The 13,263-nt window shown below is 52.2% G+C and overlaps 5 protein-coding genes across 5 annotated transcripts; 2 read left to right on the forward strand and 3 right to left on the reverse strand.

The window, feature by feature from the left end:
- Window positions 1-50: 50 nt before the first annotated feature.
- PV07_05692 (pre-mRNA-splicing factor cwc15) lies at window positions 51-961 on the reverse strand (the record flags this gene model as incomplete). The annotated part of the gene is made up of 5 exons (XM_016392604.1): window positions 51-68; window positions 127-162; window positions 221-752; window positions 802-901; window positions 952-961. 5 exons carry the CDS (start codon window positions 959-961, stop codon window positions 51-53), a joined length of 696 nt encoding a protein of 231 aa, XP_016250123.1.
- A 101-nt stretch (window positions 962-1,062) lies between these two features.
- On the reverse strand, window positions 1,063-4,907 carry PV07_05693 (uncharacterized protein). Its single transcript, XM_016392605.1, has 2 exons — window positions 1,901-4,907; window positions 1,063-1,838 (listed from the first exon to the last, which is right to left on the reverse strand). The coding sequence occupies exons 1-2, from the start codon at window positions 3,852-3,854 to the stop codon at window positions 1,210-1,212; spliced, it is 2,583 nt and encodes an 860-aa protein (XP_016250124.1). The 5' UTR covers window positions 3,855-4,907; the 3' UTR covers window positions 1,063-1,209.
- Window positions 4,724-6,640, forward strand: PV07_05694 (uncharacterized protein). The gene is made up of 2 exons (XM_016392606.1): window positions 4,724-5,387; window positions 5,441-6,640. The coding sequence occupies exons 1-2, from the start codon at window positions 5,224-5,226 to the stop codon at window positions 6,150-6,152; spliced, it is 876 nt and encodes a 291-aa protein (XP_016250125.1). The 5' UTR covers window positions 4,724-5,223; the 3' UTR covers window positions 6,153-6,640.
- Window positions 6,641-6,836: 196 nt separating this feature from the next.
- PV07_05695 (uncharacterized protein) lies at window positions 6,837-11,675 on the forward strand. The gene is made up of 2 exons (XM_016392607.1): window positions 6,837-10,246; window positions 10,305-11,675. The coding sequence occupies exons 1-2, from the start codon at window positions 7,025-7,027 to the stop codon at window positions 11,178-11,180; spliced, it is 4,098 nt and encodes a 1,365-aa protein (XP_016250126.1). The 5' UTR covers window positions 6,837-7,024; the 3' UTR covers window positions 11,181-11,675.
- PV07_05696 (uncharacterized protein) lies at window positions 11,617-13,011 on the reverse strand. The gene is made up of 3 exons (XM_016392608.1): window positions 12,750-13,011; window positions 12,622-12,681; window positions 11,617-12,564 (listed from the first exon to the last, which is right to left on the reverse strand). The coding sequence occupies exons 1-3, from the start codon at window positions 12,917-12,919 to the stop codon at window positions 11,835-11,837; spliced, it is 960 nt and encodes a 319-aa protein (XP_016250127.1). The 5' UTR covers window positions 12,920-13,011; the 3' UTR covers window positions 11,617-11,834.
- Between the last annotated feature and the right edge of the window lie 252 nt (window positions 13,012-13,263).

Below are 13,263 nucleotides of genomic sequence, written 5' to 3' on the forward strand. Positions count from 1 at the left end.
AACACCCAGTGCACCCCATCGCAAGTTACGTTCAAAGTATGAGGCATGGTTTATCGGACATATTTCGACTAGAAAGGAACTGGTTAGCACAAGCTAGATGAGACATCCAAACGTCGAGTCTCTTACCATGAACTTCTTGTGAAAGTCCGATCTCAGTAGATCCTGCGTTCTCGTCAGCTTGGCTACATTCGCACGTCTCAACAGTCTGGGGTGGACGCACATTGACAAACTCCTTGTTCCCTTTCTGTTCCGTGCCTCGAGCTTGGTTCTTGAAGACCACGTCGTCGTCCCATCTCCGCTTGACGTTGAATGCCTTGGGATTGAGCAGCGGGTTACCAAGCGCAATGTCTTGTTCTCGCTGGTCTTGTTCTTGTTGAGCCTGTTCTGCTTCTTCCCGTGCTTTTTGCTCTGCTCGTTCCTTTTTGATTTTCTCCAGTTCGCGCATCAGCTCTGCTGTCTCATCTTCTTCGTCACTCTCCTCGTCGCTGCTCTCTGTATCGCTTCCATCCGAGTCTGCATCGATATCTCTAGTTTCTTCGAGAATCCTCCTTCGTTTTGTTTCAGGGTCCTCGTTGTCACCGTCACCACCTTCCGTGGAGTCTTCGAGTTCTCGCTTAACGGGTTTTGAGGGACTGCTCGTGGATTCTGCAGACGTTCCCTTCGTCTTTGCGAAATGAGCGGCTTCTGCCGCAAGTAATTCTGCTCTGAGATCTCTCTGATGAGCTTCTGCAGCTCCGCCTTGACCGGGTTGCCTGGTTATCGTTAGAAGGACTTCCTCTCGGAGACTCGATCGCGACCAACCGAACTTTGAGAAGAGTGTGCGCTGGTAGTAATCGTTGATGATACGCTGGACCTCGCTGCGCCTCTTTGCCCCGTGCAGGGTCAAACGTCGGTCGGTGGGCTATTGCTAGAGTCAGAATACAGCGCTAGAACCAGGTGAAGAGAGCTTGCCTGTAGTCATGTTGGGCGCAAGATGTCTGGACGACCGTAGCAGAAAATATTCGTCGAAATCAAGAGGACAGAGAGCGCCTCAGGTAAAATGTGTTGGTTACAGAAAAGATCAATTTTGAAAGCTTCCAAGTGACAATCGCAGCTGCGCAGCCTTACGGGGCTTGGCATGTGACTCAGCCTTGAGGGTGCGAACTGTGCGGGATTAGAGTTGTGCACGCCTAAGATATTTCGCTCGCAAGCCAAAATGTGCTATAACATTTACAAGCTGAACAGTCCACTCCTCCTCTTGCCAAATGGATACACAACCAAAGCGCTCAAATAAAGGCCAACGCTAATCCCGATTGCCACTTGAACCATTCCATACCCAACGTTGAAAATCGTACCGCCATAAACACTCGCACTCGTTGTACTGTTCTGGGCATCCAAGAATCCCGCCGTGCCGTTATTGATGACACTAACCCCTGTCACATTTCCGGTAATTTGATCGGCACTCGTGATGCCCGCCACAAGGCTCCCGCTCGCGGCCAGTCCACTGGGGACTTGAACGAAAATCGCCGGTAGCATGGCGGCAGCTGCCAGACCGTGGAAGAAGCGAGAATATAGATTAGCCATTGTCCCGATTGCGAAGGCGCCGATCGCGTTGGCCACCTGGATGTTGTTCGAAAGTTTGGTCGAGATCCAGAAGTTTGCTTGATAGCCAACAAAAGCAACAACAGTCATGACCGGCATTTGCTTCCACTTTGCTTGGTTGATGATAGCAAGGCATATTGCAAATATGGGGACCCAGATAAACCTGACATACAAAAGCTTGGGTCCGTGATTGGAATCGTTCCACCAGATTGGTATGTCGCAGGTCACGTCGCTCTGTGCTTGAGGATAGATGAGACCTGTAATAGTTTCGTCAGTGATGACAGTCCTGATTGGATTTCATCCGGAAAAGAACACTCACCCATGACAACTGTACCAATCAGAATCCCAAAACCAAGAAACAGTGAATATATAATGGCGTATACCATTCTGACCGAACCCGAAACGATGCTTTTACTTTGTAATTCCAGCGCGGAGCACAGCACCATGTACCCCGGCAGGATAAGGGCTATGCTACTTTGCGCAATAGCCGAGAAGCAGAAAACGGCGGTGCCTTTGTGGTAGATAGAACCCAGGCCCCGCGAGGCGAACGAGATGAGGACGGAGGCAAGTATTTCGAATACGTGCGAGAACTGTTCTGAGCGGGTTACCACCACAAGCTGCAACCAGCCCAGAGTGCACCCCAAGATAAAACATGGACCAAAGTCAACTGGTCGAGCGGAGAAAGCAAAGGGGCCCACCGCAATGGCTGCGATACCATATGCAAAAATCCGTAGGGGAAGAGAATGCCGGCCGCGTTTCTTCATGATGTCGTCTAGATCGGCCGTCCCTTGTTCGGCCGTGTATTTGCCGTGAATGACCAGCTTGTATACGTCGAAGACGTCTCTGAACTTCCCGAGATCCACATTCTGCGACTCTTTTACCAGGGTGACTTCTGTGCTCATGGTAACCCTATCGTTGAGCGAGACCAGCATCGACCCTGGCATATACAGGAAATCGCCGTCAATATTGAGTGCTCGTGCGGAGGTCTTCATATATTCCTCAAGCCGATGAGTGGGTGCTCCGACTGCCATTAAACATCGTGCCAATTTCTTCAGATACTTCCGACAAGCGATGATTTCGGCAACGTCCAGGATTACTCGCTCCTCGTCTACCAGCAAGGACTGCGTGGATTTGTGATTAAAATAGTTTGCCGGGTGCTTAATCATGTCGACCGCCGTCGCAATCATGCCGCTGGAGGATTTTGCATGGTGATACGGTGGCCGAGGCACGTAATTGCTGGTTTGGGGTGCAGCGGCTGCTGTCGAGGTCATTGATGCTTGAGCCAATAAGGTTGCCAGGGAACCAGTTGATTGCCGTTCATGGCTGTCTTTATCATACCACTTTGGCCTTTTGGAGGGAGTTGCCCTTCCAGATGATGGCGTAGAGTGATCACGGCTCTCAGAACCTGCACGAGAATGGCTTCTGGAATAGAAGCTTTTTGGAGAGTATTTGTTGGGCGGGCGTGGGGCGGAGTCATCATTGTATGTCGGATGAGTAACTCCGTTCCGCTGTAAATGTGCCAGTTTTGAGGCAAGGAGGGCGCCAAAGACACTGGGACGGTATTGATCTGGAGGGGGAACATAGTCCAAATCGTGAAGGTGCTTGTCCACCGCAGGCGTCTCTGCTCCAGACCGTGACTCGTCTTGCCATGCTGTCGCATTATGACCGCTGGTCAGTGTTCTAATAAGCCTTCTTGCTTCTTCGACGTTCTCGTTGTCACGGTGCAGAGCCTTGGGGTCTTCGCTGTCTGTGTCGTCATCACTCGTCGCATCGTGTAACGTATAGGGGCGTTTGTCCTTCTCGAGTGGTTCTAGGGGAATGTCATCGTCATTAACAGGCCAGTCGCTCAGTGGCTTCGAAGGAGGGGATGAATTCGGAGATGCCAACGTTTGAGGAGTCGTGCTTTGAGAAATAAGAATCCCTGAATGGGGTCTCGGTTGTGCTTGAGAATGGCTTAATCTATTGGCTAGGCGACTGGCACGGTCCTGGGCTTGAGCGGCGGCAGCATTTGTGATTCCAGCCCAATCCGCGGCCGGAAGGCCGTGGTCGGCGACGTCTTCAGAATCAGGTAAGCGAATTGCTGGGACCGTTCCGTGCGTGCCGGCTTCGACGAGGGCATCTCGCACATCGTCAGCAACATCGGAGAACTTGACCTTTTGGTGTTGTCTGTGCCCATGCCTGAGGCCTCTGAGACTGTGCCGACGTGTAGGGTTTGCGTCGGAATCGTTGCTGGCGTTCTCGGATGTTGGCGACTGTATATATCTTTCAGCCATGGCCACGGGCCACCAAAGAGCCGTTTATATCAGAGAACAAACGCGACCTGGCGAGCATCGACCAGGGAAGTAATAAGATTAAGATGTGGCAAAGGGGGGAATTCCAGCCCAAATGGCGACAAAGGAAAATTATTGGAACAAAGAATCGACCGGATATCGTTGGCCAACGACCAGGTTATGAGGCAGCAATGGCTGAACGCAACAAATGCGCCCGGCAGAAAGCCCTCGAAGAGCCTGAAGATCACGAGCTGGCACGTTTGCAGAAGAGGGAATCTTCAGGAGTAAAAATGTCAGAAGCCATAGCGGACATGTTTCTGCCCCCCGCAGGAGCGGCAATGGACGACGGGTCTGCCGTGATAGAGGTTTGGGCACAACGGAAAGCTTGAATCAAATTGCATAAGAACAATTCATCACCCATGGACCCACGCCTTCGATAACAGACGGAACCGTCTTTGCACGTGGTGGAGGCGTCGGAGGTTTGTCAGATATTCCCAAAATGTGCAAAATTATGGGCATCGCAGGCTAGCCGCGAAATCGAGCAGTGGAAAAGGCCACGGTGACGGTCGGAGAATGGCATTTTTGCCAATAGGAGACGTAGGGAATGACATGAGAGCGGAAGACCTTGATAGGGGCCCAACAAATATGGGTATGGGTGAGGCTCGGTGGAAAAGTTTGAGCAAGGCTGACGCAACCCAAGCTTCGAAACGGGAGAGCGGGAGGAGTTCGCTAACGCGGGAGGTTTGAAGTGACTTTGCCTGTGGCGTGGTGTCCTGATAAGTACGTGGTACGTACCAGTGCCTGAATCTGCACTGTGCACTCTGCTTATCTCGCATGAGAGACAAATTGGATCGTCAGAGCGGCTTGTGGATCGCGGGTGTCAGCTATTTCGGAGGCGTTTGGCATGTGAATTGTGGTTACGATCATGTGACTGGGAAATTGCCATGTCCTTGCGGCACCGTGGCAGTGTTGACCTTGCAATGAGTCAGATCCAAAGCATAACGGCCGGTGACGGAGACCTGGGATTGCTTGCTTTCGGAGAGGAAAATATTTTAGAGGGTTGGAAGAAAAAATTGGAAGAAGAGGCAAAGACGAAGATTTTGTTGAGAGGAGATATCTTCGGTTGGAGGGCAAAATAGTCCACAGTAGCGTCTAGGTGCAAGTTTGTCCGGTGGAGCGAATAGCTTCGCAATGCAAGAACATTTTTGGTGTCAAGCAACGGGGGTTTGACGGGCAGACAGAAAATTGTCGCAATCCCAGAACCAGTCACACCAATCTTGCCGTGAATGTGTGGGATAGCCCACCTACTGGATGGCGTTGAAGTCGCTCTCTCATCAATACCTGCCGTCCCCGCCGACGGTCCTTCGTTAGTATGCCACGCGAAGTCGACATCTCCAACATTGAGCGGAATTTCATCCTCCAAGCACTAGAACAAGGCGTGCGAGTCGATGGACGGCGTCTAGACCAGTTCAGAAACCTTGATCTACACTTCGGGCATGAATATGGAACAGTCACTGCCCGTCTCGGGAAGACGAGGTAGGCCACTCACTCTCCATGAACACGTAGGCGAATACTAAACCCTTGTGAAGGGTTCATGTTCAGATCTCAGCAGAAGTCACGAAGCCACTCGAAGACCGCAAATTTGATGGAATCTTCACAATAGTCACAGAATTGAGTCCTATCGCGTCTCCCGCATACGAAGTCGGCAGACAGACCGAGCAAGAAGTGATATTGTCCCGGACTCTCGAAAAGGCTATACGAAGATCTCGTGCCATTGATACGGAATCCTTGTGCATTATTGCGGGAGCCAAATGCTGGTCCATTCGAGCCGACGTGCATGTTCTTGATTCTGATGGTGGTCTGATTGATTGTGCCTGTATTGCGATTGTGGCGGCGTTGCGACACTTTCGAAGACCCGATGTCTCAGTTGACGGGGAAAACGTGACAATCTACACCATGGCCGAACGAGTGCCGGTTCCCTTGAGCATCATGCACCACCCCGTCTGCACAACATTCAGCTTCTATCACGAAGGCGAGACCATCCTGCTGGATGCTACACGCAGGGAAGAGCAAGTTCGGGAGTCGAGCGTCACTTTTACCGTGAACGACTTCGAATTATGCCAGGTCTCCAAGATGGGGGGGAGCGCGATCGATGCCCTCGTTCTGCTGAAGTGCATCAACACAGCGCTGGGCAAGGGGAAAGAGATCAATGGGATCGTGGCTAAGAAATTGGCAGAGGATGCGACCCAGCGAGACGTGGGCGGACTGATTGCCGAGCTTCGAGCTGAGAACGAGCGATGACCAGTCAATGTCTTGTGCTCGGAGCGAGATTTACTCAGAGCATTATTGTCGGCGTCAGAGTGAGGCTGGCTGAAGGAAAAGGGGAAGCAGAAGGAACAGGATGTTGTATGGATGATATTCCACCACCCAACCAACCTTGAAGCTTGCTTGATATGTAACAACAACCAGCAATCATGGATGTGGCAGTGCAGTCTCAGATGCCATTTTTAACTTCTTGGGAATCAAGCAGCCCCAGACACCAAGGATCCAGTCAGCCACGAATCAATCTCCCCCGTGGAATAATCTGTCAAACCACTGGACGAGCTTCTAGGCTGCAGGCAAAATGAAGACTGAATGATGTTTTGGGTACTCTATCTTGTCCTCGGTCACATACCGGCATAGGGACCTATGCACTACGGAGGAGATATTATATGTACTTAGATACGAGTACGGCATCCAGCTTCGCAGGACCCCTCTGGTGGTGAATTCGGTTTGCGCCTCGCAGCCTGTAACGTTAGTGTCTCGCTTGGTGCCTCTAAAGGGACTGAAACTGAGCACTAGGCTCGCTAGGGCGCATTTGATAGGGACCAGCCACTTAACGCTGCTGCCCGCACGGGGGCAAGTGGCCTCCCAGCCTGGGCTTCAAGGCGTTGCTCCGCCTGCGGCCGCGTATCCAAACCGAACTTGGGTTCTTGGTATTGCCATTGTCACCGTCCATCTCGACAGGAACCGACCACGCTGACATCTACTCTGCCAACACTGCCATTTAGCGCAACATGTCTGCAACAAACACTCTCAACCGTGACAGTGGCTTCTCATGATTCATATGGCACGGTAACGCACACTGTCGATTCCTTCCTCAGAAGCCCCTCTGGCGCCCATCCGCTGGAGAAATGGACGGGCGGCCCAATGCGCCTCAAGCTCCCAACCACAATAACAATATCTTGGATGGCTTGGGGAGTTCACAGCCGGTCTACAGCTCAGGGCAGCGCCCTCCTGTAGATGACTCGCAACTCCTCAACGTGTTCAATATCGATGACTCCGAAGAACCTCAACCAAGACCTTCAACTAGCTACGATGAATTCGTCGGCGGAGGGAGGCCAGCGCCCGCCGGCCAAGCGCAACCGTCAACGTCCTCAACCCGACCCTTTACTGCCCCGTACATGGAAAGCGGCACGCGAAATTACTCTCAGACCTCGGACCTGCAGAACTACGCAAAATACGGAGATGGTGAGGAGTTAACCGAAGAAGAGTCGGGATACAAATACTACGACAATGCAGGTCCCTCAGACGAGCATATCCCCGGTGGAGGTGTCAAAGTGGTCGGACGGCATCATAGGCGCGATCGGACTAGTCTCATGTCCATGTCGGGCGTCATGGACAGAGCGAAAGGGATGCTGGGGATACGCAACAGCAACTACTCTGACATCAATCTTCCTCTGACAGAAGCCGGCCTGCAGAACTCGAGGGTAGACACAGCCGGCACAGACGAGACGCCTCCAATCCGCGAGAAAAAAGAATTTAGCTTCGATAACATCAGAGACATGTTCACAAGGAAGAAGGTCGATCCGGCGAGCCTTGGCCCTAGGATCATCCATCTCAACAATGCTCCGGTGAATGCTGCCAACAAATGGGTCGACAATCATGTTTCTACCGCCAAATACAACGTCGCAACCTTTCTACCTAAATTCCTCTTCGAACAGTTCTCCAAATATGCCAACCTGTTCTTCTTGTTCACCGCCGCCCTGCAGCAAGTACCTAATGTCTCCCCCACGAATCGATACACCACTATAGTTCCGCTCCTGATTGTGCTGACGATATCTGCGATCAAGGAACTTGTGGAGGATTGGAAACGAAAAACGGCAGACAAGGCCTTAAACGACTCCAAAGCACAGGTTCTTAAAGGTTCTACTTTCGTGGAGACAAAATGGATCAATGTTGCTGTCGGCGATATTGTCCGTGTTGAGTCGGAGGAGTCTTTTCCCGCCGACTTAGTGCTGCTCACGAGTTCAGAACCTGAAGGGCTTTGCTACATTGAAACCGCCAATCTTGACGGTGAGACCAACCTCAAAATTAAACAGGCAATTCCAGAAACAGTTCATCTGGTGAACCCTGCGGACTTGGGGAGACTGAATGGACGGATAAGATCGGAACAGCCGAACAGCAGTCTCTACACATATGAGGCAACCTTGACTGTGGCTGGCGGAGGCAACGAGAAAGAACACCCTTTGACTCCCGACCAGTTACTTCTCCGTGGGGCGATCCTCCGCAATACCCCCTGGGTGCATGGTGTTGTTGTATTCACTGGCCACGAAACGAAGCTGATGCGAAATGCTACTGCTACACCTATCAAGCGGACAGATGTGGAACGCATGCTCAACAAGCAGATTCTCATGCTTGTTGCTATACTTTTGGTCCTCAGCGCCGTTAGCACGATCGGTGATCTCATTGTCCGATCCACCGCTGGCCAGAAGCTCACATACCTCTACTACGACAATTTCAACGCCGCCACGCAATTCTTCCTGGACCTCTGCACCTACTGGATCCTGTACTCAAACTTGGTCCCGCTGTCACTATTCGTTACCATCGAGATAGTGAAATATTTCCAGGCTTTTCTCATCAGCAGCGATCTAGATATGTACTACACAGACACCGATACTCCTGCGGTATGTCGAACCTCATCTCTTGTGGAGGAATTGGGACAGATTGAATACATCTTCTCGGACAAGACAGGGACTTTAACTTGCAACATGATGGAATTTCGGCAATGCTCCATCCATGGTATCCAGTATGCAGGCGTGGTGCCCGAGGACCGCAAGGCGACCAGTCCTGATGATTTGGACGGCATTCATGATTTCAAGCAACTCCGCGAGAATACGAGGACGCACCCAAGCGCCGGAGTCATTCAACAATTCCTCTCACTGCTCGCCGTATGCCACACCGTCATTCCGGAACGCAAAGACGAGAAATCAGAGATCAAATACCAAGCCGCTTCCCCTGACGAGGGCGCTCTGGTTGAAGGCGCTGTCATGCTTGGCTACCGGTTTGTGGCGCGAAAACCGCGCTCAGTGATTATCCAAGTCGATGGTCAAGACGTGGAATATGAACTACTAGCAGTCTGCGAGTTTAATTCTACAAGGAAGCGGATGTCAACACTCTTCAGATGCCCTGACGGAAAGATCAGGATATACTGTAAGGGTGCTGATACAGTGATTATGGAGAGATTGGCCAAGGACAACCAGACTGTGGAGACCACGTTACGGCATTTGGAGGACTACGCCACCGAGGGCCTTCGAACGCTATGTCTTGCTATGCGCGAGGTTCCAGAACAAGAGTACCAGGAGTGGCGACAAATTTTCGATAAGGCAGCGACGACTGTTGGGGGCAATCGTGCCGAAGAGCTTGATAAAGCAGCAGAGATCATCGAGCACGACTTGTACTTGTTGGGAGCAACCGCTATTGAAGATCGGCTCCAGGATGGAGTGCCAGATACCATTCACACGTTGCAACAGGCTGGAATCAAAGTCTGGGTCCTGACCGGTGATCGACAAGAGACGGCTATCAACATCGGCATGAGCTGCAAATTGATTAGCGAGGATATGACTCTATTGATCATCAACGAGGAGAATGCTACCGCAACACGAGAAAGTCTGCAGAAAAAATACGATGCAGTACGAAGTCAAGCCGCGGCAGGTGAGCGAGATGTCCTCGCACTTGTCATCGATGGCAAATCTCTGGCCTTTGCCCTGGAGAAGGACACGGAGAAATTGTTTCTTGATTTGGCAGTCATTTGCAAAGCTGTGATCTGCTGTCGAGTATCGCCTTTGCAAAAAGCCCTTGTGGTCAAACTTGTCAAGCGGCATCTCAAGGCCCTTCTCCTAGCTATCGGCGATGGCGCGAACGATGTCTCCATGATCCAAGCCGCACACGTTGGTGTTGGAATCAGCGGTGTAGAAGGTCTGCAAGCCGCTCGCAGTGCCGATGTCTCGATTGGCCAGTTTCGGTATCTCAGAAAACTGCTCCTCGTGCATGGGGCCTGGAGTTATCAGCGTATCAGCAAGGTCATTCTGTACTCGTTTTACAAGAACATTGCTATGTTCATGACACAGTTCTGGGTAAGCAGAGGACAACCATTGTCGGTGAGGCTGGTTATCAGTGCTAACAAACGACTAGTATGCCTTCCAAAACTCCTTCTCCGGCCAAGTCATATACGAGTCCTGGACTCTCTCCTTTTACAACGTCCTGTTCACTTTTTTCCCGCCTTTCGCCATTGGCGTATTCGATCAATACATCTCCGCTCGTCTTTTGGACCGCTACCCGCAATCTTACCAACTCACCCAGAAGGGGGTGTTCTTCCGCATGCACAGCTTTTGGTCCTGGGTCGCCAATGGATTTTATCACTCGATCCTCGCATATGTCTTTTCGAGCTATTTCTTTCTGAATGACGGCATTATGTCTAATGGCAAGGTTGCGGGGCACTGGGTTTGGGGAACCTCGACTTACACTGCGATTTTGTTGGTCGTCCTTGGAAAAGCCGCCTTGATCACGAACGTCTGGACGAAGTATACCGTGATGGCGATCCCGGGAAGCTTTGTGATCTGGTTGGCCTTTATCCCTGCCTACAGTTACGCGGCACCCAACATTGGAAGTGGATTTTCGACCGAACTCGATGGGATCATTCCAGTCATGTTTTCGTACCCAGTCTTCTACGCACTCTGCCTCGTCCTTCCGCCCGTCTGTCTTGTGCGGGATGTCGTATGGAAGTATGCCAAGAGAATGTATTTCCCGCAAAGCTATCACCACGTCCAGGAGATTCAGAAATACAACGTGCAGGATTACCGGCCGAGGATGGAGCAGTTCCAGAAGGCGGTGAGGAAAGTGAGGCAGGTGCAGCGGATGAGAAAGCAGAGAGGCTACGCATTCTCTGCGGGCGACGAGAGTACCGGTGGACAGACGATGAGAGTACTCAGTCTGTATGACACGACGAAACACAGGGGACGGTACGGCGAGTTGGGCAGTGTCAAGGGAACGCCGCCGGGTATGTTGTGACCGGGCCCCGTCGACTCCAAGGGGGAGGCATAATCGCCCCGAGGGAAAGACGGCGTCGAGGAGCGAGAGTCGACAAAAGAGCTACGTGAACATGTTTGTGTCTTGCTCTTTTTGGCCAAGATTTCAACGATGAGATGTATAGCATGAAATATACCGGTGGATCAAGGGCGTCTTCAAGAGAGGAAAATGGGTTATCTGTCTGTCTGTCCGTCTATATGTGTGATCGTGTGTTTTTGATGCATTAGCTGGGCTTTTGGTTCTTTGTTCCCACCTTTTATTTCCCTTTTTCCCAAGGAGACATACTAAAGGGTGTGTTGAGAGCACTACGCAGACGTACCTATGTGTATGTGACGTCGTCTTCGTCGTGTTGTGGTCTGTCGCCAGCTTAGCTATCTCTGCTGACGAAAGGCGGAGCGGGGAGAGAGAGAATGCCAGAGAAGGGGGTCCACATCCAATGCAATATCAATTTCGAGGGTATCAATAGTCTATACGTGCATGTTTGCACTGCGCAGAGGTGAATGACTCCAGCGCGCGCTGTCCTTCCCGGTGTCATCAGCCAACAAACAAATTACGGCCACCCATTCCCAAAAGTTCAATGCCTCCAAAACCATCGTAGGGTCCGCTGTTGCCAGCACACGGCTCTCTAAAGCGAAATCAATAATCCTTGCCGAACAACGCCCCCAGGCCCTCGCCCTTGGGTGTCGCGGCGGAGACGACGGGTCGAACCACCTTCTTGCCCCAGAGGTCGACCTCGGCTTCCACCGCGGGAATCGACCCGGCCAGTCCAACGTCACCGACAACCGTCGGAGTGGGAGGCGGGATATGGGGCGTCACCAAATCGATGCTCCTGGAGTGGCCGGCGCTGGTGCTGTACAGCGGATTGGTGCGGGGAGCCAGCGGGCGCAAGTTGAACTCGTACATGCTGCCAAAGCTGGACGATGTTGTGGTGGGGCTGTTGGCTAGACTTGGCGTTGTTGTGCCCGGTGTCAAGGTGGACATGCTCAAAGTACTCTTGTGCCGCATTGCTACTGGGCGGACGGGCTTGGATTGGTGGTGGTGGTGGTCAGGATGATCGGCAGAGTTGTTGTTGATTATGTTGTGTGTCTGGTGGAAGCGGCTCAAATAGCGAAACGCCTCAGAGTTGGCCGAGGCGCCGCGGTGAGGTATCTTGGGTTTCCATTCGGTTGGGTCAAGATCTGATCGGTGATCGTGAAGATCAAAGGGTATCCGTGTGAAAGGTTTGTCTTGATATTCCGGGGAAGCGCTGGAAACGCGTGATGTTATGGTTGGACGCGGGGAGGAGGGGAGGGATGGCGGCGGTGTGGAGGACTCGAGTGACAGATTGGAGGCCGATAGAGGCTTCGCGGCGTCCTTGCGACGACATCTGACAGCTTAATCAGTCTGTATGCTTGAGAAGAGACCCACGGGCAAGGGGACGTACGCTTCACTGCAGTAAAGAATCGAGTTGCATGGAGTCATAATCTGCTTCTCGCACATGGCGCTGTGGTTGCTGGTTAGGAATCGGCCTTGCAAATGGAGACGGACACTGGGACGTGTATGTGGCCTTACCAGAACTGTAAAAAGCTGGCTGCCATCTCTTTTTCTTTGTCCCTCCTGTTATCGCCCGGGGCGAGGGAGCGAGGAGTGAGAGCGGAGTCACCACTCCTGCGCTTCAGTTTTCTGGCAGAGGAGGAGCCCTTGCCATGCTGGATTTTGCGGGAGGGAGGATCTTCCCCCATTGAGGGCGGTGAGGTAGGTATATGTACCTGGGCTGAGGGATATTAAAGGAGAAGGGAGGCGTCGACTTGGTTGGGCAGCTGATGATTTGTTGTACACCGCAAAGTGACTTGGGTGCATTCCATGGGTGCCAGGCTGCGCCTTGTGTGGATGACGTTAAAAGTGGGCGTGTGTCTTGCCCCGTTCCAGACGAGGCCACTTCCCGCGACCGCAATGTTTCGGGGCACCAGGCACCCCGAGAGGCCTATGAGACGAGGGGTTACGGGCGAGCCACTGCAGGTGGTGCAGGTGCCGCAAGCCCTATGACCGTCTATTCGACCGCCTAGACCGAATGCGGCCATGGTCT

This window comes from Cladophialophora immunda (genome assembly GCF_000835495.1).
Source record: "Cladophialophora immunda strain CBS 83496 unplaced genomic scaffold supercont1.3, whole genome shotgun sequence".
In the NCBI taxonomy this organism is placed as follows: Eukaryota; Fungi; Ascomycota; class Eurotiomycetes; order Chaetothyriales; family Herpotrichiellaceae; genus Cladophialophora; species Cladophialophora immunda.